Raw genomic sequence first — 26,545 nt, 5'->3', positions numbered from 1 at the left:
TATGTCGATTATTAATACTTTAATACTTGATTGACATAAAAACCTGAAGTCTAGGCTAATTAATTAAAAATATGTAGACCTTTGTACTGAAATTATTATTTTTTTTTAATTTATAAGCTGTAAATTAGTACCATCTTCTTTTTATTTGTATATTCTCTGTAGTACTAGTAATTTTAACTTGTCTAGTAATTGAATGTGTTTTTTTCCTTTCAGGTATAAGAAGCTGCTGTCCCTCTTAACCTTTGCTTTGCAGTCCATTGATAATTCCCACTCAATGGTTGGTAAACTCTCCCGAAGGATATATTTGAGTTCTGCGAGAATGGTTACTGCCGTACCCCATGTATTTTCAAAACTGTTAGAAATGCTGAATGTTTCCAGTTCCACTCATTTTACCAGGATGCGTCGTCGTTTGATGGCTATTGCAGATGAGGTGGAAATCGCTGAGGCCATCCAGCTGGGCGTAGAAGACACTTTGGATGGTCGACATGACAGCTTTTTGCAGGCATCTGTCCCTAACAGCTATGCAGAAACCATAGAGAACAGTTCCCTTGAGTGCACAGACCATTTAGAAAAAAATGGAAAAGGATTGTGTGCTACAAAATTGAGTGCCAGTTCAGAGGACATTTCTGACAGACTGGCCAGCATTTCGGTAGGACTTTCTAGTTCAACAACGATGGAGCAGCCAAAGCCAATGGTTCAAACAAAAGGCAGACCCCACAGTCAGTGTTTGAACTCCTCTCCTTTATCTCATCATTCCCAGTTAATGTTCCCAGCCTTGTCAGCCCCTTCTTCATCTGCCCCACCTGTACCAGCAGGCACCGCAACAGATGTCTCTAAGCATAGACCTCAGGGATTCACTCCCTGCAAAATACCATCTGCATCTCCTCAAACACAGCGCAAGTTTTCTCTACAGTTCCAGAGAAACTGTTCCGAAAACAGAGACTCAGATAAACTTTCCCCAATCTTTACTCAGTCAAGACCTCTGCCCTCCAGTAATATACACAGGCCAAAGCCATCTCGACCTACCCCAGGTAATACAAGTAAACAGGGAGATGCCTCAAAAAATAGCATGACACTTGATCTGAGCAGTGCTTCCAAAGGTGATGACAGCTTTGGCAGTAGCAGCAGTAGTAGTGCTGTTATACCTAGTGATGAGACAGTGTTCACCCCAGTAGAGGAGAAATGCAAATTAGATGTCAACACAGAGCTCAACTCCAGTATTGAGGACCTTCTTGAAGCGTCTATGCCTTCAAGTGACACAACAGTCACTTTTAAATCAGAAGTTGCTGTCCTCTCTCCTGAAAAGGATGAAAATGATGATACCTACAAAGATGATGTGAATCATAATCAAAAGTGCAAAGAAAAAATGGAAGCTGAAGAAGAAGAAGCTTTAGCAATTGCCATGGCAATGTCAGCATCTCAGGATGCCCTCCCCGCAGTTCCTCAACTACAGGTTGAAAATGGAGATGATATCATCATCATTCAACAGGATGTAAGTATAGAGTCTTTAAGAGGTGCCAGAATTTCTGTGGACCATACTAAAATAAATTTAATTCAGAAATGCTGCTTTTAACAGGAGTTAATCGTTAGAAGCAGGTTTTTCACATAGAATACACAATGTTTGTATCATTGTTTGAACAGAAATACTTGCCTATTTCAAAGGCATTTCTGGGTGATACTATAATGGTGATACTCGGCATTTGATATTAGTTACCAACACTGTACATTCATAAGTCAAGTTTGTAGGTGGTTTGGGAAGCCAGACTGAACAAGAGTAGTATTTTGCCAGGCTATTTTCACAGACTCTTACTCTTTTAACATAACAGTAAAAATATTGCTTTCATTTAATATGTAGACACCAGAGACTCTACCAGGACATACCAAAGCAAAACAACCTTATAGAGAAGACACTGAATGGCTGAAAGGTCAACAAATAGGCCTTGGAGCATTTTCTTCTTGTTACCAGGCTCAAGATGTTGGAACGGGAACTTTAATGGCTGTTAAACAGGTATCTACTGAGCATATAAATGATTAAATTTATAAAAGTGAAACATGAGCAAATAAAAAGAATCAGAGATATGTCCCTGTATGTATATACTGTAGTTCTTTAAGTTTTCAGAAACCTAAATTTCAAAGTAGATGTTGCCAAAGCATCAAAAGCATCATGAATTCTATTTAAAAGTTGAAGCATGGTTAAGATGCAACATCAAGAAGGGCCTTATTTATATAGGTTTTGTTTTTTGTTTGTGCTTTTTATAGCTAGTAAGAGGTATGGTTTCCTATTCCTTTCAGCAGTGTTGCTGGTGCAATGTCACGTTGGGATTTCTGTGGTTTACTTTTTATAATGAGCATGCTTATCAAGATAGGAAAATGATAAAGCTTTCATTTTTAAATCATGTTGGTTCTTCTGTCATGATTGGGCTTTTCTCATTTTTTTACTCTGCAGACAGTTTTGGAGGATTGGCTATGTTCCAGTTTTTTGTCATTTTCCTGGTATTTCACTGCTTCTTAAGCTAGAATCTTATCAAAACAACTTTGACGAGGTTTTTTTATAAAGTATCTACATTGCATCCATCAGCATAAATTCCATCTGCTATTAATACATAAGTTAATTTGGGTTTGTCCATTTTAGATCACATTGTTAGTTACAACTGTAAATAGAAACTCATTAGAATGCAAAAACTTTGTAAACATGTTAATTGAAACAGGTGACATATGTCAGAAATACATCATCTGAGCAAGAAGAAGTAGTGGAAGCATTAAGAGAAGAGATAAGAATGATGAGCCATCTGAATCATCCAAACATTATTAGGATGTTGGGAGCCACATGTGAGAAGAGCAATTATAATCTCTTCATCGAATGGATGGCAGGTATGTTCGTGTTTTAAATTACAAAATTAAATACATGGATTTAACTTTCTGCTTGATATTAAATTTAGGAAAAACATTTTAATGGACACTTACTTTTATTAAATAGTTTGGGTTCCTAAAAGCAAAATCATCCCTAACATAGTAGGATGAACTGTAAATACTTTGTCTTTTGTTTAAATATAAATAAAACATTCATTACCTCTACCTTTTAGACTTTTTCATTGTTTCTTTTAAAATGATTGTGTAGCATGGTTTTATAGGAATCATTTCTTTTTAAACCTGCTATGTATATTTTTCCAGGTGGCCATCAATTAATTGGACAAGTTTAAGATATGTTTTAAGATGACAGTATAAAACTAAAATTAATTAAGATATAACTTGAAAATTTTCTTTTTTTTTAGTAAACTAACACTGAAGCATAGTGGTAGTAAACTAACACTGAAGTGGTAGTAAACTACCACTGAAGCATAAAGTTGAACTATTTTGTCATCTACTTGAATAAAGACAGCATTTTATTTTGTATTATGCAGTAGTATATACAGTAAAATAAATGACTTAGGGTGTAATGAATAGGTAGGTATTTGGTTTAACTTCTCATACTTTTTGTGTTTGAAGAACGTATTTCTATTTACAAGTTGTTTTTTAAGTGAAGTACCGTTGACATACGATATTACATTCATTTCAGATGTACAGCGTAGTGATTCAACATTTATATACCTTACAATGTGATCACCACACTCTGTTTAATAACCATCTATCACTATACAGTTAAGATATTGTTGACTATTTTCCCTATGCTACACGTTACATCCCTTTGACTTACTTAACTAGAAGTTTGTACCTCTTATTGCCCTTCACATTTTTCACACTTCCTCTGATCCCCTTTTCCCTCTGGCAACCATCAGTTCTATGTACCTATGAGTCTGTTTCTGTTTTTTGTTGTTGTTGTTCATTTGTTTTGTGTTTTTTAGATTCTACATGTTAAGTGAAATCATACAGTAGCTGCCTTTCTCTGACTTATTTCACTTAGAATAATACTCTCTGGGTCCATCCACATTGTTGCAAGTGGTAAAATTTCATTCTTTTTATGGCTGAGTAATAGTCCATTATAGGGGTGTGTGTGTGTTTATGTGCTTATATATATATACACACACACATCTATCCATTCATTTGTCGTTGGACACCTAGGTTGCTTCCATATCTTGACTATTGTAAATAATGCTGCAATGCAGCATTTGTGCCTGTATCTTTTCAAATTAGTGTTTTCATTTTCTGCCCATTTTTTAATAGGATTGTTAGATTTTTTTTATATGTTGTAACAGTTCCTATATATTTTGGATATGAACCTCTTATCAGATATATCATTTGTGAATATCTTCTCACATTCAGTAGTCTTTTCATTTTGTTGATGGTTTCCTTCACTGAGCAACAGCTTTTATATGATGTAGTACCATTTATTTTTGCTTTTGTTACCCTTTCCTGAGGAGACATTTCCAAAAAGATATTGCTAAGACTGATGTCAAAGAGTTTATGCCTACGTTTTCTTCTGGGAGTCTTACGGTTTCAGGTCTTACATTTATATATTTAATCTATTTTGAGTCTCTTTTGTATATGGTGTAAGAGAGTGGTCAGCTTCATGTTTTGCATATATCTGTCCAGTTTTCCTAACACCATTTTTATTGAAGAGACTCTCTTTTCCCCAATGTGTATTCCTGCCACCTTTGTGGTAATTGATCATAGAAGTGAGGGTTAATTTCTGGGCTTTCTAGTCTGTTCCATTGATATATATGTCTGTTTTTATGCCAATACCATACTGTTCTGATTATTAATAGCTTTATAGTATCTTTCTCAAGGTTGCTTTGGCTATTCAGAGTCTTTTGTGGTTCCATACATTTTAGTATTACTTTTTTCTAATTCTGAGAATGCCATTGGAATTTTGATAGGAATTTCATTCGGTCTGTATATTGTTTTGGGTAGTATGGACATTTTAACAATATTAATCCTTTCAACCCATGAATATGGTTGGTACATTTTTCCATTTATGTGTCCTCTTCGATTTCTTTCTTCAATGTCTTAGTTTTCCGAGTACAGGTCTTTCACCTTCTTGGTTAAAGTTATTCCTAAGTATTTTATTCTTTTTGATGCGATTCTAAATGGGATTGTTCTTATCATGTCTCAAGGAATTTTTTTATTTCCTCTTTGATTTCTTCATTAACCTATTGATTGTTTAGTAGCATACTGTTTGGCCTCCACGTGTTTTTTTCAGTTTTCTTCTTGTAATTGATGATCTAATTTCATACTGTTGTGGTCAGAAAAGATGCTTGAAGTGATTTCAGTCTTCTTAAAATTTATTGAGACTTGTTTTGTGGCCTAATATGTATTCTATCCTGGACTTAAAAAGAATGTATATATTCTGTGCCTTTTGAGTGAAATGCTTTTAAAAATATCAATTAAATCCATCTGGTCTAATATGTCATCTAAGGCCAGTGTTTCCTTGTTGAATTTTTGTCGAGATGATCTATCCATTGATGTAAGGGGGTTTTTAAAGTCTTCTACTACTGTTGTATTACTGCCAATCTCTCCCTTTATGTATTTAGGTATTTCTATGTTGGGTGTGTTCTATCCTTTTCTTGGATTGATCCTTTTATAATTATGTGTAATGTCCTTTATCTCATTAGTCTTTGTTTTAAAGTCTATTTTGTCTGATACAAGTATTGCTAATCCAGCTTTCTTTTCATTTCCACTTGCATGAAATATCTTTTTCCATCCCTTCACTTTCTGTGTATGTCTTTATATCTGAAGTGAATCTGTTGTAGGCAGCATATAAATGGGTCTTGTTTTTTTAATCCATTGAGCCACACTGTGTCTTTTCATTGAAGCATTTATTTGAATTTAAAGTAATTATTAATAGGTATGTACTTCATAACATTTTCTTGTTTTCTGCTTGTTTTTGTAGTCCTGCTCCGATTTGTATTTTCTCTTGTTCTCTTGTGTAGTGATGATTTCCTTTAGTGTTATGTTTGGATTCCTTTCCCTTTATTTTTCTGTGTATTATATGTTTTGGTCTGTGATTGATTTAAGCTTCATGTATATCAAACTGTTTATAGCAGTTTATTTTAATTTGCTGGTCACTGAAGTTCGATTGCACTTGAAAAGCACTACGAATTTACTCCTCTCCCCCATGTTTTATGTTGTTGACACCTTGTTTTCTCTGTGTGTGGGTATATCTTTTTATTTTTTTTAATTTATTGGGGTGACAATTGTTAGTAAAATTACATAGATTTCAGGTGTACAATTCTGTATTACATCATCTATAAATCCCATCGTGTGTTCACCACCCAGAGTCAGTTCTCCTTCCATCACCATATATTTGATCCCCTTTACCCTCATCTCTCACCCCCCCCTCCACCCTTACCCTTGGTAACCACTAAACTATTGTCTGTGTCTACGAGTTTTAGTTTCTCATTTGTTTGTCTTGTTCTTTTCTTGGTTTTGGTTTATATACCACATATCAGTGAAATCATATGGTTTTCTGCTTTTTCTGTCTGACTTGTTTCACTTAGCATTATACTCTCAAGATCCATCCATGTTGTCACAAATGTTCCTATATCATCTTTTCTTACCACCGAATAGTATTCCATTGTGTATATATACCACAACTTCTTTATCCATTCATCTATTGAAGGACATTTTGGTTGTTTCCATGTCTTGGCCACCGTAAACAAAGCTGCAATGAACATTGGAGCACACTTGTCTTTATATATAAATGTTTTCAGATTTTTTGGGTAGATACCCAGGAGAGGGATTGCTGGGTCATAAGGTAATTCTATTCGTAATTTTTCGAGGAACCTCCACACTGCCTTCCATAACGGCTGCACCAGTCTGCATTCCCACCAACAGTGTATGAGGGTTCCTTTTTCTCCACAGTCTCTCCAACACTTGTTAATATTTGTCTTGTTGATAATAGCCATTCTGACTACTGTGAGGTGATATCTCATTGTGGTTTTTATTTGCATTTCTCTGATGATTAGTGATGTTGAGCATTTTTTCATATGTCTATTTGCCATTTGTATGTCCTCTTTGGAGAAATGTTTCTTCAGGTCCTCTGCCCATTTTCCAATTGGATTGTTTGTTTTTTTGTTGTTGAGTTTCATGTTATTAGCCCCTTATCGGAGGCACTGTTTGCAAAAACTTTCTCCCATTCAGTTGGTTGCCTCTTTATTTTGTCAATGGTTTCTTTTGCTGTGCAGAAGCTTTTAAGTTTCATATAGTCCCATTCGTTTATTTTAGCTTTTACTTCCATTGCCTTTGGAGTCAAATTCATAAAATGCTCTTTGAACCCAAGGTCCATAAGTTTAGTACCTAAGTTTTCTTCTATGCAGTTTATTGTGTCAGGTCTTATGCTTAAGTCTTTGATCCATTTTGAATTAATTTTGGTACATGGTGACAGATAGCAGTCCAGTTTCATTCTTTTGCACGTGGCTATCCAATTCTCCCAGCACCATTTATTGAAGAGGCTGTCTTTCCTCCATTGTATGTTTTTAGCTTCTTTGTCAAAAATTATCTGTCCATATTTATGTGGTTTTATTTCTGGGTTCTCAATTCTATTCCATTGGTCTATGTGTCTGTTTTTCTGCCAATACCATGCTGTTTTGATTATTGTAGCCCTGTAGTACAAGCCAAAGTCAGGAAGTGTGATACCTCCATTATTGTTCTTTTTTCTTAAGATTGCTTTGGCTATTCGGGGTCTTTTGTGGTTCCAAACAAATCTGATGATTTTTTGTTCTATTTCTTTAAAAAAATGCCATTGGGATTTTGATGGGGATTGCATTGATCTGTATATTGCTTTGGGTAATATGGCCATTTTAACTATGTTGATTCTTCCAATCCATGAGCACGGAATGTCTTTCCATTTCTTTGTGTCTTCTTCAATTTCTTTCAAAAATGTCTTATACTTTTCAGCATATAGTTCTTTCACATCCTTGGTTAAGTTTATTCCTAGGTATTTTATTCCTTTTGCTGCAATTGCAAAAGGAATTGTTTTTGTATTTCTTTTCTGAGATTTCATTGTTAGTATATAGGAATGCAATGGACTTTTATGCGTTGATTTTGTAGCCAGCAACTTTACTGTATTCGTTGATTGTTTCTAATAGCTTTTTGGTGGAGTCTTTAGGGTTTTCTATATATAGCATCATGTCATCTGCAAAGAGTGATAATTTAACTTCTTCATTCCCAATTTGGATGCCTTTTATTTCTTTCTCTTGCCTGATTGCTCTGGCAAGGACTTCCAACACTATGTTGAAAAGCAGAGGTGATAGGGGACAGCCCTGTCGTGTTCCTGAACGTAGAGCAAAGGGCTTCAGTTTTTCACCATTAATTATGAGATTAGCTGAGGGCTTGTCATATATGGCCTTTATTATGTTAAGGTATTTTCCTTCTATACCTATTTTATTAAGTGTTTTAATCATAAATGGATGTTGTATCTTGTCAAATGCTTTTTCTGCATCAATTGATATAATCATATGATTTTTGTCCTTTATTTTGTTTATGTGATGTATCACATTGATGGATTTGCAGATGTTGAACCATCCTTGTGCCCCGGGGATGAACCCCACTTGGTCGTGATGAATAATCTTTTTAATGCATTGTTGTATTCGATTTGCTAGAATTTTGTTTAGGATTTTTGCATCTGTATTCATCAGAGATATTGGTCTGTAGTTTTCTTTTTTTGTGTTGTCCTTACCAGGTTTTGGTATCAGGGTAATGTTGGCCTCATAAAATGAGTTAGGGAGTACTGTCTCTTCAATTTTTTGGAAGAGTTTGAGCAGGATTGGTATTAGATCCTCTTTGAAGGTTTGGTAGAATTCACTAGTGAAGCCATCTGGTCCCGGACTTTTGCTTTTGGGAAGGTTTTGGATGACTGATTCATACTGGTGATCGGTCTGTTTAGATTTTCCAGTTCTTCATGGTTCAGCCTTGGAAGGCTATATGTTTCTAAGAACTTGTCCATTTCTTCTAGGTTATTGAATTTGGTGGCATATAGTCCTTCATAGTATTCTTGGATGATCCTTTGTATTTCTGTGGTGTCCGTGATAACTTCCCCTTTTTCATTTCTGATTTTGTTAATCAGTGTCTTCTCTCTTTTTATCTTAGTGAGTCTAGCCAAAGGTTTGTCAATTTTGTTAATCTTTTCAAAGAACCAGCTCTTTGTCACATTAATTTTTTCTATTGTTTTTTTGTTCTCTAGTTCATTTAGTTCTGTTCTGACTTTTGTTATTTCCTTTCTTCTGCTGACCTTGGGTTTCACTTGTTCTTCTTTTTCTAGTTCTTGAAGGTGTAACATGAGGTTATTTATTTGGGATTTTTCGTGTTTCTTGAGATAGGCCTGTAATGATATAAATTTACCTCTTAAAACTGCTTTCGCTGCATCCCAAAAATTTTGGTAGGATGTGTTTTCATTGTCATTTGTTTCTATGTATCTTTTGATCTCTCCTTTAATTTCTTCTTTGACCCAGTCGTTCTTTAAAAGTATGTTGTTTAATCTCCATGTATTTGTGTTTTTTCCTGCTTTCTTTTTGCAGTTGATATCCAATTTCAAAGCCTTGTGATCAGAGAATATGCTTGGTATGATTTCAATCTTCTTAAATTTGCTGAGGCTGATTTTATGTCCCAATATATGGTCTATCCTTGAGAATGTTCCATATACACTAGAAAAGAATGTATAGTCTGATGTTTTAGGATGAAGTGCTCTATAAATGTCAATTATGTCCATTTCATCTAATGTGTCATTTAGGGCTGCGATTTCGTTATTTATTTTCTGTTTGGATGATCTATCCATAGCTGTCAATGATGTATTTAAGTCCCCTAGTATAATTGTGTTTTGGTCAATTTCTCCCTTTAGTTCTGTTAGTAGTTCCTTGGTATAATTTGGTGCTCCCTGATTGGGGGCATAAATATTGATGACTGTTATGTCTTCTTGTTGTATAGTCCCCTTTACCATTATGAAATGTCCATCTTTGTCTCTTGTTATCTTTTTCACCCGGAAGTCTGTTTCATCTGATATCATTATGGCTACATCTGATTTTCTCTGGGTACCATTTGCTTGGAGTGTCAATTTCCACCCTTTCACTTCGAGTCTATGCTTGACCTTGTAGCTGAGATGTGTCTCTTGGAGACATCATATGGTTGGGTTTAGTTTTTTGATCCAATCTGCTACTCTGTGCCTTTTTATTGGTGAGTTCAGTCCATTTACATTTAGGGTAATTATTGATATGTGAGGATTTCCTGTCATTCTATCTTTAGTGTTCTGGTAAGGCTGTGTCTCCATTGTTTCTTTGACTTTTTGTTGTTGTCTATTATTTCTGTGTGGTGGTATGCTATGATGTTTCCCTCTGTTTCTTCTTTTATTTCAGTATATGGTTCAGTTCTGGATTTTTTGTAGTGGTTACCCTTAAGTTTATGTAAAAGAAAGTTTGGTATTTAGAGTATTCCATTTTCTTCAGCATGCTTACTTTCTCCATTCCCATATTGCGGTTCAGGCCTTTACTCTCCCCCTTTTTATGTTTCAGTTGCCACAAATTGTCCCTGTTGATGGTGGTCGAATAGCCTCCTTTAGTATTTCTTGTAGTGCAGGTCATGTATTAGAAAATTCCCTCAGCTTCTGTATGTCTGGAAAGGTCTTTATTCCTCCTTCATATCTAAAGGATATCTTTGCTGGATATATTATTCTTGGCTCATAATTTCTCTCTTTCAATAGTTTGAATATTTGGTTCCACTCCCTCCTGGCTTGTAGAGTTTCTGCTGAAAAATCTGATGATAATCTAATGGGCTTTCCTTTGTAGGTTACCGTCTTCTTTTCCCTGGCTACCTTGAGGATTCTTTCTTTGTCGTTGATTTTAGACAGCTTCAATACAGTGTGCCTTGGAGAAGGCCTGTTGGGATTGAGGTAATTAGGTGTTCTATTTGCTTCTTGGATTCGAGGATCCAGTTCTGTCCACAAGTTTGGGAAGTTCTCATCAACAATTTGTTTGAATGTATTCTCTGTTCCCTTCTCTCTTTCTTCTCCTTCTGGTATGCCCATTATTCTTACATTGCTCTTTCTGATGGAGTCAGAAAGTTCTTGTAGAGTTCTTTCATTTCTTTTAAGTCTCAAGTCTCTTTCTTCCATCTGTGTAATTTCCAGGTTTCTATCTTGGATGTCACTGATTCCTTCCTCCATCTGGTCAACTCTACTACCTAAGCTGGTTATTTCATTCTTAATTTCTTCTATTGAGTTCTTAATCTCCAGAAATTGTATTTGGTTCTTTTTTAAAATTTCCATTTCTTTCGTAAAATGCTCATGTTGTTCATTGATTGTGTTTCTGAGTTCCTTTAACTGTCTATCTGTGTTTTCTTGCGTCTCGTTGAGTTTTTTCAGAACTGCAATCTTGAATTCTCTGTCATTTAAGTCACATATTTCCATGTCTTTAAGTTCCTTTTCTGGAGACTTTTCACTTTCTTTCTGAGCTGTCTTGTTGCCTTGGTTATTCATGGCAATTACTGATTTATTATTTCTCTTCCTAGATATCTACAGGAGTGGCTTCTGCAACAGGTTGATAGGAAGAGGTCTTTCTTTTGTTTTCCAGTACTTGTTGGTAGAATGTTTTATTTTCTCTTCGACTGCAGCCTTTTTCCCTCTCTCACACGGTAGTGCTATGTTTTCTCTGCACTATTCCAGCTTCTCACAGAATGGGAGGATTCCCTGGGAGACGGGCTTCTCGAACTCTGTTAATATTTCGCCTGGGTCACAGGGCACAGTGTTTGTGTGGGTATGCGGAGAGCTTTTGAAGTTCCAAAGCTCTCCCTGCACCAGATTCAGAGCCCGTATGTTTCAGCAGTTTTGTTTACTCCTGCAGGGATCCACCCAGATAGGTGGGGCCAGGGTGGGGTGACTTGTGAGAAGTGGCCCAGAGCAATGGCGGCGACCACCACCACAGCCGGTCCTGCTTCCACAGCTCCCTCCCCTTTGCCGGAACTAGTTGGGCTGCGAATCTGTGTCTGCGGTCCACAGTTCTCAGAACAGCAAATATTCTGTTCTTTTGATCTGACACTGCTACTGTTCCGCTTCTAGCACCGGGCAGGTGGGGGCGGGCCGAGCTCTGGGAAGGTAGAGAGGGGGCGGCTAGTCTCAGTGCCTAAGGCTTCCGTTCTCTGCTCGGCAGTGAGGGCTTAAACCACCGTTTTCAGCCTTCTTCCCTCATCAGTCTTTTCTCCGAGGTCTCTGCCGTGAGTGTTGGGTTCAGCTGTGTTATATGCTGACCCCTCAGCCCTGTGGGCCATAAGCGGAGCCCCAGCAGTCCGAGTTCTTCCCTGTCCCGCAGCTGCGGTAGTTCCGGGAAGCAGCGAGCTCGGAGCACTGAGCTAGGTCTGTGTCCTGAGCCTACGCGGCTCCATCTCCACACTTCTCCCTTCCCTCCTCACCCGCTCGTGCGATTCGCCCACCTTTAGGTGAATTCAGTGGTGGGCCTCTTCATCTTGCTTGTCTGCTGTGCAGGGAGTCCTTTGTGGTTATTGTTGTTCGATTAGTTGTAAATTCCAGGGGAGCTTTACAGAGGCTCACCTCAGCCGCCATTTTGATGACGTCTCCGTGTGTGTGTATCTTAATTATTGTAGATATCTATGATTTTACTACTTTTGTCTTTTAAACTTCATTCTAGCCTTGTAATTGGTGATCCACTACTTTATTAAACATTTGCCTTCACCAGTAAGCTTTTTTGTTTCCTATATTTTCTTATTTTCAGTTTTGGCTTTTTCTTTTCTGCTTGAAGAAGTCCTTTCAGGTGGTGAACTTCTTTAGCTTTTGCTTGTTTTGAGAAACTTGATGTCTCTCCTTCAATTCTGAATGATAACCTTGCTGGGTATTCTTAGGTATAGCCTTTTCCTTTTCATCACTTTTAATATATTGTGCCATTCCCTCTGGCTTCCCAAGTTTCTGCTAAAAAAATCAGCTAATAGCATGATGAGAGCTCCCTTATTCATAACTAGCTGTTTTTCTCTTTCTGCTTTTAAGATTCACTCTTTTTCTTTAACTTTTGGCATTTTAATTATGGTATGTCTTGGTGTGGGCCTCTTTGGGTTCATCTTGCTTAGTATTTCCTGTACTTCATGGACTTAGATGTCTGTTTCCTTCATCAGGATAGGGAAGTTGTCAGTCATTATTTCTTCAAATAGATTTTCTGTCCCTTTCTCTTCTCCTTTTGGAATGCCTGTCAGTATGCTTGATGTTGTCCCAGAGGTCCCTTAAACTATCCTCATTAAAAAAAATTTTTTTTTTCCTTTTGCTGTTCTGGTTGGGTGATTTACATTACCTTGTATTCCAGATTACTGATTCATCTAATCTGCTGTTGATTCCCTTTAGCATATTTTTCATTTCAGTTATTGTATTCCTTAGTTCTGATTGGTTCATCCATTTCTTTTCCCAAGTTCATTGAGCATCTTTATAACAATTGCTTTGAACTCCTTTATCTGGTACAATGCTTATCTGTTTCATTTAGTTCTCTTTCTGGGTTTTGTTCTTTCATTTGGAAGATATTTCTCTGTCTCCTCATTTTGCCTATCTCCCTCTGTTTGGTTCTATGTATTAGGTAGATCAGCTACATCTCCCAGTCTTGTAAGAGTGGTCTTATGTAGAAGGTCTCTTGTGGGGCCCAGTGGCAGAATCCCCCTTAGACACCAGAGCCAGGTACTGCAGGGGTGTCCCCTGTGTGAATCGAATGTGCCCTCCTGTTGTAGTTGGGCCATGATTGCTGCAGGCATGCCAAAGAACGGGGTTTACCCTCAGGTTAACTGGCTGTTTCCCATAATATGGGGGCTCATCCTCCTGGTGCAGTTCCCCTCAGGGCAACCTTCATGACTGTGATATCCCTCCCACTTGTGAATCACCACATTGGGGGTGTGGGTCCTAACCAGACCATGTCTCTGCCCCTCTACATTACGATGTGTCATCTTCTTTATATCCTTGGGTGTAGGAATCAGATTTAGCTAGTCTTAAGGTCATTCACAGTAATGGTTGCTCTATATTAAGTTGCAGTTCTGGTGTGCCCATGGGAGGAGGTGAGTTCTGGATCTACCTACTCCACCATCCTGACCTCTACTTCTACAGATCAGTTCTTTAGTACATTCTCTGATGTTAGTTGTAGCTGGATTGATTGTCATTTAAGTTGATAAGTATAAACACTTTTAAATGAGGCTCATTGAGTTTGTGACTTGTCCTAGGTCAGAGCTAGTAAATGGGATATGAACCTAACTCTGGGTCTTCTGGCTTCTCCCGTTCTCTTTACCTTCTGCTAAATAACATGTTAGCACTGTTTACTTAAGTCAGTAAGAAAGGCATTTTGTATCCCTTCGTCAAAAAGACAGAGGTGAATTGTACATTTCAGAAATAGTTCCATACAAAATTGTTAACTTTCAAAGCTTTCTGAAATACTGACCTTCCAGAAAACTAGTTCATGAGCATGAAAATGTCTCCCTAATTGATAGGTTTTGATTATTGAAATGTGTTGGTTTTTAAATCCGTTTCACTTCTGATGCGAGTATAAATTGAATATTTCAAATGTGAATGTGAGCTCCTAACAGTGCAACCTTATATAAATGACCAAAGAGTAATAAATAATTTTAATTCTGACTTAAGTTTATGATAATTATTACTGTTTGTCCCTTAGGGGGATCTGTAGCTCATTTGCTCAGTAAATATGGAGCCTTCAAGGAATCAGTAGTTGTTAACTATACTGAACAATTACTTCGTGGCCTTTCGTACCTCCACGAAAACCAGATCATTCACAGAGATGTCAAAGGTAGGAATTCTGTTAATTATTATTTACTAGCAATAAGTACAAAACAAATGTAATTTTAAAACTTGGACCTTTGTTGATAGTTTCTAACTTGAAATCAGTTATGGAATTGTTCCTCCTGAGTAACTCAAATCGCTAGAATTATTAGAAGTGAAGGAACCTTCTGGGTCACATCATCTGACTTCCTCAGAGGGGCTGAGACTTTTCCACAGTCCTGCTTACTACCAGTTGATGGCAAAATAAGTGTAGAATCCAGGTCTCCAGTTCCCTGTGTTGGTCTCATACTGCACTGTCTCCTCAAAAGTTCCTGTTCCCGGTTTTATTTAGATTAATTGGGATATCATAAACTCCTTTTAAGAAAAATCTTTTGCAGTTCAGTTAAGTGCAACTTTGTCTTCAGCTAGTATTTGACATAGTGTATATAAGTAGTATTTTATATTAAGCTATAATTATGAAATTACAGTAGTTTGAATTCCTCTAGGTCAGTGTGTTTCAGCAGAACTTTGTCTTAAAATGTAAACCACACTAAAATACGAACTTTGAAGAAAGATTTTTGTTGGGAATCATTATAAAGATTTTCAGCACTTATTTAAAGTTTCACTAAATCTCTGCCTTTATGTCCTTATGCCTTGATACTTTGTCAGATTTTCTCTCTGAGGCTTTCAATTTTATTTAGTTTACACTGTAGAGACCTGTGTGCTTTTAGCAATAATGAAATAAATTGGGAGAGAGAGTAGCTTTGTCTGAACCTCTGACATGTGGTCCACTTCTTTCTTTTATCATTTGTTATCCTATGTCATTAGTAGTTAGTTATTTTACTGTTTTTAATCTGTCATTTTATTTGTAACATATGAGGTCATTTGCTGTTTTTGTTGACAGGTGCCAATTTGCTAATTGACAGCACAGGTCAGAGACTGAGAATTGCAGATTTCGGAGCTGCAGCCAGATTGGCATCAAAAGGAACTGGTGCGGGAGAGTTTCAGGGACAGTTATTGGGGACAATTGCATTTATGGCACCTGAGGTGAGAAGCAGCTTTGAGTACGATGAAAGAAAATATTTTGGAGTTCTGTGTGACCAAATTATTTTGCAGTGTTATCCAGTATGTGCTTAACCAATTAGAAGTCCCTGGCCCTAAAAATAGGTTTTAATGATATCCTTGATTTCAGACCCTTAATTCCTTCTTTTCCATCTTTGTATTAATAAAATTTTAAAAGATGGGTTTTAATAGAGTTGCTTACAGGCTATTTCTACTTAAGAATTATTAACTAATTTATAGTTTTGCAGTAAAACCTTCATGTGCATGCGTTGTAATTGTTGGTTGTCCTCTTGCCCCATAGTTTACTAAGCTCAGTGGGCTGCTTTGAAATTCTATGATTTCATCTGACTCTTCTTTAGAATCTCACCATTCTCCAAAATATTTTTGTGCCACCTAGGAGATTAAGCTTATTACTGAAACAAATGAGACAGCTAGTAGTCCACAGAATTGCTGTTTCTACCTTTGTTTTGCTCTGAAGTAAAAACCTAGAACCCATAGTTACAAAATGACTTTCTCTTTTTTAGTGAGTCAGATTTCCAGATTAAGTCTCTGCTTTATTTCAGGTACTACGAGGTCAGCAGTATGGTAGGAGCTGTGATGTATGGAGTGTCGGCTGTGCTATTATAGAAATGGCTTGTGCTAAACCACCTTGGAATGCAGAAAAACACTCCAATCATCTTGCTCTGATATTTAAGGTAATTATGAGATAAAAATTTATTTCTGCTAAATTGGTAGGAGGCAAATTTTCATGGGTTCTCCTTAACCAACATGAATGCATATCTTCCTTGAAATAAGTATATATGTATCCATCTCCAGAAAACTATATGGTGTGGTGGATACTGCAGCACATACAGTCAGTTCTCATTCTTTATATTCTGTAAAGTCGCTGTGAACACTGAATTAACAAATATAGATCATTGCTCCTGGGTGAAATATGTACATATATACATATACTTTCAAATTTAAATACTTAAAGCTCTTCATGTATTATATATGATCAACAAAATTTTTAAACTGTAATTTACTATTTTCTATGTTTAAAAAATTCATACCCAAGTGGGTTGACAAATCCTGTCTGTTCAACCTTTCTGACAACTCTCAAATCCGTTCTTTTCATTTCCATCAGAGAATAGTGCAATGACTGAGATTTTCAACTTTTGAGTCAGACATGTGCTAGTTAAAAGCTTGGGCTTTGGGCTTACAGACCTGGTTCCAAACCCTGGCTCCATCCTTTAATAGCCATGTGACTAGGAAAATTACTTCTTCTGTCTACCCTCTGCTTTCTTGTTTATAAAATACATGTAATAAATGATGGGATTATTATGAAGATGAAATTAGCTCTGGGCCTGAGTAAAGCACTTAGCACAGTTACCTCTGTGTGAAGTGGCTCGGATGGTCAGGATGTATTTGATCAATTACTAAAATACTAAAATTTGAACGATTCTTAGAAGAAACCTCCCATCCAGTGGGTGTTTTTCCATAGACTCCTTTTAACAAAAAGTCCACTCACTTCTGCTTCAAGTCCTCTGTGTACAAGATGCATATATAGAGGTTATGAAATATATGCACAGGTATTTCTGGATCCCAAGTTCCTCTTGTGGGAAGCTTCAGCTCTCTGATGTCTGTCTCTCCTGCAGATTGCCAGTGCAACTACTGCTCCATCGATCCCTTCACATTTGTCTCCTGGTTTACGAGATGTGGCTCTTCGTTGTTTAGAACTTCAACCTCAGGACAGACCTCCATCGAGAGAGCTACTGAAGCATCCAGTCTTCCGTACTACATGGTAGCCAATTATAAAAATAAACTAATGGAGACAGGATGCTCAATAAGAGAAAAAACTTTTGTGGAGAACCACGTTGATAATCTGCTGGCCTTCATGCCACTGAGCAGCTATGAACGAGACCAGTGGGGAACCCTTACCTAAGTATGTGATTGACAAATCATGATCTGTACCTAAGCTTAGTATGCAAAAGTCCACAGTTTGTGCAGAAACTGTAAACCGTGCCTTTCAAAGAACTGGCCCTAGGTGAACAGGAAAGCAATGAAGTTTGCATGACTAATTAACAGAAGCATAATTTTATTATTTTTGGAGCACTTTTTCAGCAATATTAGCAGCTGAGGGGCTCAGGATCTATTTTAATGTTTCTATTATTCCATTTCACATCTTGATCACAAGCAGAGGGTTCAGCAATTCCGTTTTTTTGGGTGTTTTTTTGTTTTTTTTTGTCACTGGCTATAAAAATCAGTATCTGCCTCTTTTAGGTCAGAATGTGCTACGAATAGCAGTAAATAAATATATTTTTTAAAGTTGATAACTTTTTTATGACCCACAGTTGACCTTTATTTTTTTAAATGCCTGGGCAATTGTGGTTCATTGTGCATTTTACTGTTGGCCCATTCATTTCGTTTTTGGAAATCATGGTTCTATATTTTCATTTCACCTTCATTTTTGTTTAATATTCAGGGAAAGGTGATCGTTTCAAACCAGAAAAAAAATAGAACTAGGTGTGAACTAGATCTTATTAAATATCTTGCTATTGCAAGAGTTTTTTTAAATACAGAATTTTGTTTGTTTTTAAAATTGGAATTTAATACTACCTTCATTGAGTCAGTCACTGCTCGTCTTGTGCAGGTTGAATATCAATTAAGTGAAACTCAACTATTCTCTGTGATGCAGCTCACAACCAAGATCAAGATTACCTTGAAATTTATTTGAATTTTCAAAATGTATTGGTTTCTTTTGTAGGAAACTTCACACCATTTAAGTCTTACTCTGTATGTAACAATCCGTCATTCATCATCACTGATAACATGTGACTGCTATTTTCCTTCTACTATGCATCATCTTTTTACAGTAGGCCTGGCTGATAGATAAAAATTAATTACTCAACTACCAATGAGTAATAGTGTTTTTAAACAATACACATTTGATTTGAACGTGGAAAATGTATTCAGGAAGAAAAGTGAAATTGAATTTCATTTACATACTAATTCATTGGAGTTTGCACACTTACCTAATTAATGGTTTCACCTAAGTTGAATTCCGATGCATGGAATCCTGAAGGAACATGGCAGCTCTTTTATCCCTTTTTTGTGAGTCTTTTAAATCAAGTACTGATTAAGTATTTAATACAACTTTTTGAGATGTTGTTTTAACTCTTCAGAAGCCAGTTGAATTGTTGCAGAATGAAATAGAATTGGTTATTCTCAAAGACTCAGGAGAAAATAAATAAGCTATATATAGAGAGAGTACATTTTAATGTACAACACAAATTGGAAGTAAAATAAGTTACAAGGTAAGTTTACAGGGATATATTACATACAATTTTTAAAAGGCAGTTTTTATTTTTTGGTTTTTTTTTAATGTGAATGTGTTTCTTAGTGAAATTTTACATTCCTTTGTTTTGGAAGATTGGCAATATTTGAAGAGTTAAAAATAGTACCGAAATGTGAAGTTTGGTAGCTCTAAATGTGTTGTACTTGACTTTTTTTATTTTCTCTCTCTTTTTTGACTACTTAGAATTTTCACAGTTCTAGTAAGATTGTTTCCAAGTCTGTCATGTGCAAGCTTTAAAGGATGCACTCTTGCCATTTTATGTACTGGAAGATCATTGGTCAGATCAAAACTGTCTGACAGTAATGTAAACTGTATAAACTGAGGAACCTCAGCTAATCAGTATTACTTTGTAGATCACCATGCCCACCACATTTCAAACTCAGACAGCCTCTAGATGTCAAAATCCATTGTTTGAGTTTGTTTGCAGTTCCCTCAGCTTGCTGGTAATTGTGGTGTTTTGTTTTTTTGTTTTGTTTTTAATGCAAATGTGATGTAATATTCTTATTTTCTTTGGATCAAAGCTGGACTGAAAATTGTATTGTGTAATTATTTTTGTGTTCTTAATGTTATTTGGTACTCAAGTTGTAAATAACGTCTACTGCTGTTTATTCCAGTTTCTACTACCTCAGGTGTCCTATAGATTTTTCTTCTACCAAAGTTCACTTTCACAATGAAATTATATTTGCTGTGTGACTATGATTCCTAAGACTTCCAGGGCTTAAGGGCTAACTTCTCTTAGCACCTTACTGTGTAAGCAAATGTTACAAAAAAAAAATCTCTGGGTAAGAAAATTTGGCTTAAGTGTATCCTTTGTTATTTTAAATATATCAAGATATTTTAATTAAAATTTTTACCCCATTGAACCAATTTTATAGTATTTGTACCTATTTTGGTGTTTTGTCTTTATAGCAAATAAAAGTTTTTGAACAAAGGTTGTTACTTTTACTTTTTTGAAATAATTTCATTCTTACAAAAAAGTTGTAAGAATACCACAAAGAACTCTCAAATACCCTTCAGCAAAGGCCTCACTCAGGTTTTGCCAGCTACCCAGGTATGACTTTTATAACAAAAGGATCCAAACCTAGAGATGTGTTGCCCTCAGTTGTCACATTTCTTCAGTCTCATTCAATCTAGAACCATTCCTTAGTTCTTCTTTGACCTTCTATGTTACATACTTTCATGTAAATGCTACCACTCCTCCCAGACGGTATAGGTTAAACATAATTGATTTTATTCACATAACTCTTTTTATATAATATGGTATTTTAAAAAATCTGTCCTCTTACATTAAACTATTGGGAAGGAGGATTTATTCACCAGCTACCATTTGTCAGGCATACTTTGGAACAGTGACTATACTCCATTTCATACATGAGGACATGTAATTGCAATCAAGCTGTAATTCTAGCTGTACCAGAGAACTCACTGGGCCTGCCCATAGTTTTAGTCTTAGATCGTACCTTGTGGTTGTGTTTTCCACTTTCATCCTTCATATTTCTGCTCAGTAGTTGTTTCTCACATGATCAAACCCAACCTGAAACTAGATGATCCAACCCTGCAAAATAAAAAATGTCACTGAATAACTGAGTTCAGAAGCCATTTTCTGTCTCTACATTTGTTTTAAAGTTTCTGTATAATTTGATTTAAAATATACAGTTTTTAAATAGGCTCAATATTTTTGCTAAAGTATACACTTTTGTAATTTTAGGAAAATATTAACTTTGAGAAAAGCTTTTTGAGAGGAATAAAATAAACTATTGTTCCTTGAGTCTATTTACATAATATTAATAACTTTATTAATTGACCAACTCTGCAGGTTAGATAGAATCTAGAAAAATGTTGGGGTATCATGCTCACGGAAATGCCAGTGAATGCATTTGTGAACTGATACAGTAATTCACCTATTATAAAACAAAATGCATGCAATACTGCCATTATTGGGGAAAATAACGACTAACAGAAATTTACGCAAAGTACCATCTTTTATGGCATGACAGTTTTGGGGTTGTATATGCTGTAAGCAAAAATCACTGGTTGAATTGACATAAGGGAGGAAAGGATGGGCCTTTTAAAGTAGGTAAGATGATGGACTTGGTGGCCACAGAGCCTGAAACAACCTGGGTCAAATCTGGCTCTGCCACTTGCCAGCGTGTAACTGTTTGACTTGCTGAACCTCCACTTATCCATCTATAAAATGAAAGGAACAGTTGTAAGAAGTGAGAGAACCTATGTAAATGGCCTAGAACAGTGCCAGGCACACTGGATGCACAATATATGTTTGTATGAATCAATGAGTGACCCAAAGGTCACAGACTGAAATGCCTGTGGAGCTACAAGTCTTTGTAGGGCTTGTGGCAGACCTGAGAGTTCATGCCAAATTCATGTCTAAGGGGAGCCATGGCTGCCATGCTGGAATGAAGGAAAAAAAAAGTCCAATGTTGCCAAAGCCTCTAAATTTTCAAAAGAAGTTGAAAATCTAAATTTTACGTGCCATTAAACATTGGAAACAAATTTTTATTAGGAACTATAGGTGAAAACACACTAGATTTGGCCTGTGGCTGGCTGCATTTTGAGCTCTGACCTGAGTCCAGGCTTATAAAACAAAAGAAATTGGGAGTCTCAGCTTTGGGAACCTGGATTCTGGACTTTTTTCTTCTAAGATATAAAAGATGAGGGGAAAGTAGAGATGCTGGTTATAGATACCAGAGAACTAACCTCTGTAAGAGAAAAATCAATGTCCAAATGCACTAATGTGAAATGCTTACCACTAAAGCCTAATTGTCATGTAGCACACTATGCATACATAGCATTCAAATATGCCACCACAGTGGTAGTTAACCTTTAAGTTTTATTTTACAATAGACACTCTGCCTGCAGGATCTGTGACTAAAGAACTCCATCCACCACTTAAAGACAGTCTCATCACTTTGTAGTGAAGCTGCTGTCCCTGGGGCCCACGCCTCGTGGCCTTCAGTTCATAGCCTTGCCAGACCTGTAGAGAGAAAATGGCTAAGCTACTGAAACAAAGCCTTCATGATCCAAAGGTTTTTTTCATGCACTGCTGAAATTCCTATTAAGAGTTTATTTTTGAGACAACGAGTGCTATTTTCCTTGAAAGTCAATTTGCTTAATGAAATTTCTCAGCTACGTACACGTACAGAGGATGAGGGCTGGAACTAGGAGAAACAGTGAGGAGGAGAAACGAGGTGTGGTGCAATATTGAAAAATCGCTCACAGCAAGTGGCATGATCATATTTGTCATAAAAATCACCGTAGCAGCATCTTGAAGAAAGAATCAAATGGGGTAGGACAAGAGGCAGAGTAGGTCAGAAGACAACTGCAGTATTCAGATAAAAATGAGAGTCCAGGCAACTTCTGATCAAGACAGCGGAGAAAGTAAACTGCTTCCTTCCTCCTACGATCATATCAAAATTACAACAAATTCTAGAACAACCATCATGGAGAACCCCCTGAAGATTAGTTGAACAAGTCCTATAACGAAAGGATATAAAGAAGAAACCACGTCAAGACTGCTAGGAGGAGTGGACACGCAGAACAGGCAGTTCCCACACCCACGGGGTGGGGAGTAAGAAGCAGAAGGGTTATCTCTGTTGTGGAGGTCCCCCTGAGGAGTGAGGGGTCCCAGTCCCACTGGGCTCCCAGCCCGGGGCACCAGTGCTAGGAGGGGGAATCTCCATAATATCTGGCTGTGAAAACGGGGATTGAGTATCCGAGGGACAAAGCACTGGTAGACAGGCTGCTCTTACAGGGCCAGCACATAACTCTCTCACAAACTCACTCACTGGCTCCAGCACAGCGCCAGCAGCTCCAAAAGGGCCAGAGACATAAGAGGAGGATCGGCACTGATGAACCTCAGGGCGAGGGCTGGAGGGGATCAGGGAGGGGCAGCCTTCCGAGGATGGAAGTGCTGGCAGGTGCCACTGTTCTTTGCTGAGCCCTACCCCATGCAGCTGGCAGGTGCAGGTGGGCGTCACATCTGTGCTCTCCATTACCCTGGCTGACACTGCCCTGGTGATTCCCTGAGACTGAACCCTATCCAATTCACTCGCCTGGCCTGAACCTCTTCCAGCAAGCAACCTGTCTTGGCTCATGGTATGGACTTTCCCAAACTCTCAAAAATCTGCAAACCCCAAACAAGCAGCAGCTGGCCTTGGCATGCCTTGTAGCTCTTGCTACACGGCCCCAGGCCCAGCACAAACAGTAACTGGTCTCAACTTGCACTGTAACTCCCATCTGGTTGCCCCAAGCCTGTCACAAGCCGCGGCTGACCTTGACCTGCACCAGAGCCCCTCCCAAGACAGTCCAGTCAAACACACCAGGGGGCCAGCTTAAGACCATGTCACAGCACCACCCAACTACCCCACAACACACCCGAAGGGCAGACTTGGATGGCACCAGAGTCCCGCGAAAGCAGCTCCTGCCCCGTGGGTCAGTCCCTGCAGTCATAACGGGCCCTCACAGCCAGCAGCCTGAGGGACAAGCCCACCCAATGATGTGCCAACAGCAATTGAGGCCCAAGTATTACAGGAGGGCACACACCGCACATGAGGAACATCCAGCTCAGGTGACCAGGGAGACTGTGTCACTGGGCCCCACAGGGCACTTACTACATAAGACTACTCTGCCAAGACTGGGAGACACAGCAGCCCTACCTAATATATACAAGTATAAACAGACATAGGGAGGCAACCAAAATGAGAAGACAAATATGTACCAAATGAAAGAACAGGACAAAACTCCAGAAAAATGACTAAAGGGAGACCAGCAATCTACCAGATACAGAGTTCAAAACACTGGTTATAAGGATGCTCAACGCCCTTAGGAGAAGAAGAGATGAAATCAGAACTTCAACAAAGTACAAATTACCAGTTATTAAAACAGCCACAGGGATGTAAAGTAAAGCATAGGGAATACAATCAATAATGTTGTAATAACTCTATATGGTATCAGATGGGTACTAATCAGAGTGATCATTTAATAAGTTATGTAAATGTCTAATCACTATGTTGTATACCCGAAACTAATGTAATATTGTATGTCAACTGTAATTGAAAAATAAATAAAAATTATGAGGAAAGAGTAATGTTAGCATCACAGCAAATAAGATGTTCCCACCAAAACTGAATCATGAAGAAAGAAAATCTGAACAGACCAATAACAAGTAAGGCGATTGAATCAATAATCAAAAAACTCCCAAGAAAGAAAAAAGGCCAGAACTAGATGGTTTCACTCGCAAATTCTATCAAACATTTAAACAGAATTAATAGTCATCCTTCTCAAACTCTTCCAAAAACTGAAGAGAAAGGAACACTCCCAAACTCATTTTCTGAGGCCAGTATTACCCTGATACCAAAGCCACATAAGGACACTATAAAAAAACTATGGGCCAATATATCTAATGACTATAGATAGAAGACATTTCAACAAAATATTAACGAACTAAATTCAACAGCATATTATAAGAATCATACACCATGATCAAGTGGAATTTATTCCTGGGATACAAGGTTCAATATATGAAAATCAATAAATGTTGGGCGGCCGGTTGGCTCAGTTGGTTAGAGCACAGTGCTTATAACACCAAGGTCGCCGGTTCAATTCCCACATGGGCCAGTGAGCTGTGCCCTCCACAATTAGAGTGAAAACAACGGCTTGACTTGGAGCTGATAGGTACTGGAAAAACACAGTTTCCCAATATCCCCCAATAAAAATTTTTAAAAAATCAATAAATGTCATATACGATATTAATAGAATGAAAGATAAAAATCTCAATAGATGCAGAAAAGCATGTGACAAAATATAACATCCTTTCATGACAAAAACTCTCAACAATTCGGGTAGAGGGGGAACATACCTCAACATAATAAAAGCCATGTATGGCAAACTCACAGCTAACATCATACTGAACAGTGAATAGTTGAAAGCTTTTCCTCTAAGATCAGGAACAATGAAGGGTGCCATTCACACCACTCCTACTCAACATAGTACTGAAAGTCCTAGCCAGAACACTTAGACAAGAAAAAAAGTAAATAAAAGGCATCCAAATCAGAAAGGAAGAAGTAAAACTGTCTTTGCAGACGATATGATCTTATGTATAGAAACTCCTAAAGACGACCAAAAACCTGTTAGAATTAATCACTGACCTCAATAAAGTTGCAGGAAGCAAAATCAACATACAGAAATCAGTTGTATTTCTATACACTAATAATGAAATAACTGAGAAAGAAATGAAACAGTCCCATTCACAACAGCATTAAAAACAATAAGAATACTTAGGAATAAATTTAAGGAGGTGAAAGATTTGTACAATGAAAACAAACTTTGATGAAAAATACTTAAGCAGACACAAACAGATAGAAAGGTAGTTTGTGTTCATGGACTAGAAGAATTAATATTGTTAAAATGTCCATACTACTCAAAGACATTTTTACATTCAATGCAATCTCTGTCAAAATTCCAAGTGACGTTTTTCACAGAAGTAGAAAAAACAATCCTAAACTTTGTACGGAACAACAAAAGACCCCTAATAGCCAAAACAATCCTGAGAAAGAAAAAGCTGGAGGCATCCCACTTTTTTATTTCAAACTATACTATAAAGCTATAGTAACCAAAATGGTATGGTAGTGGCAAAAAAGTAGATACATAGATCAATGGAACAGAATCAAGAACCCAGAAATAAAGCCTCCATATACAGTCAACTAATATTTGACAAGGGAGCAAAGAATACTCACTGGGGAAATGATAGTCTCTTCAATAAATGGTGGTGGGAAAACTGGACAGATACATGCAAAAAAAATGAAGCTAGACCACTCTCTTACACCATATACAAAAATAAACTGAAAATGGATTAAAGATTTAAATGTAAGACCTGAAACCATAAAATTCCTAGAAGAAAACATAGGCATAAACTCTTTGACATCGATCTTAGCAGTATTTTTTTGGATATGTCTCCTTAGGCAAGGGTAACAAAAGCAAAAATAAACAAATGGGATTATATCAAACTAAAAAGCTTCTGCACAGCAAAAGAAACCAGCAACAAAATGAAAAGACAACCTACTGAATGTGAAGATATTCACAAATGATATATCTGATAAAGGGTTAATATCCAAAATATATAAGGAACTCTTACAACTCAACATATAAAAACCAAACAATCCTATTAAAATATGGGCAGAAGGAGAACTCACTCTGGGTGGTGAACACACAATGCCATATACAGATGATGTATTACAGAATTGTATACTTGAAAACTACATAGTTTTACTAACCAATTTCACCCCAATAAAGTTAACTTAAAAAAGGGCAGAGGACCTGAATAGACATTTCTCCAAAGAAGATATACAGGTGGCCAATAGACACATGAAAAGATGCTCAACATCACTAGCAATTAGGGAAATGCAAATCAAAACCACAATGAGATACCACCTACTTGTCAGAATGGCTTTTATCAA

General features: G+C 37.2%; 1 protein-coding gene and 1 long non-coding RNA gene across 5 annotated transcripts in view; one reads left to right on the top strand and one right to left on the bottom strand.

Annotated features, from left to right (window-relative positions):
* MAP3K1 (mitogen-activated protein kinase kinase kinase 1) overlaps window positions 1–20,004 on the top strand; it is an 81,702-nt gene extending 61,698 nt beyond the window's left edge. For all 3 annotated transcript variants that reach the window (XM_019743245.2, XM_019743253.2, XM_074328930.1), the window contains exons 14-20: window positions 214–1,492; window positions 1,856–2,008; window positions 2,709–2,871; window positions 14,571–14,702; window positions 15,579–15,721; window positions 16,300–16,431; window positions 17,374–20,004. In XM_019743245.2, the coding sequence (XP_019598804.2) occupies window positions 214–1,492; window positions 1,856–2,008; window positions 2,709–2,871; window positions 14,571–14,702; window positions 15,579–15,721; window positions 16,300–16,431; window positions 17,374–17,523 (2,152 nt within the window). In that variant the 3' untranslated portion in view covers window positions 17,524–20,004. The remainder of the gene's footprint in view (window positions 1–213; window positions 1,493–1,855; window positions 2,009–2,708; window positions 2,872–14,570; window positions 14,703–15,578; window positions 15,722–16,299; window positions 16,432–17,373) is intronic.
* Window positions 1–26,545, bottom strand: part of LOC141570705 (uncharacterized) — a 99,494-nt gene that overhangs the window by 60,265 nt on the left and 12,684 nt on the right. For both annotated transcript variants that reach the window (XR_012495135.1, XR_012495136.1), the window contains exon 2: window positions 20,534–20,628. This is a non-coding gene — a long non-coding RNA (uncharacterized LOC141570705). The remainder of the gene's footprint in view (window positions 1–20,533; window positions 20,629–26,545) is intronic.

Source organism: Rhinolophus sinicus, linkage group LG03 (genome assembly GCF_036562045.2).
Source record: "Rhinolophus sinicus isolate RSC01 linkage group LG03, ASM3656204v1, whole genome shotgun sequence".
NCBI classification, from domain to species: Eukaryota; Metazoa; Chordata; class Mammalia; order Chiroptera; family Rhinolophidae; genus Rhinolophus; species Rhinolophus sinicus.
This window is presented reverse-complemented; position numbering and strand designations above follow the sequence as displayed.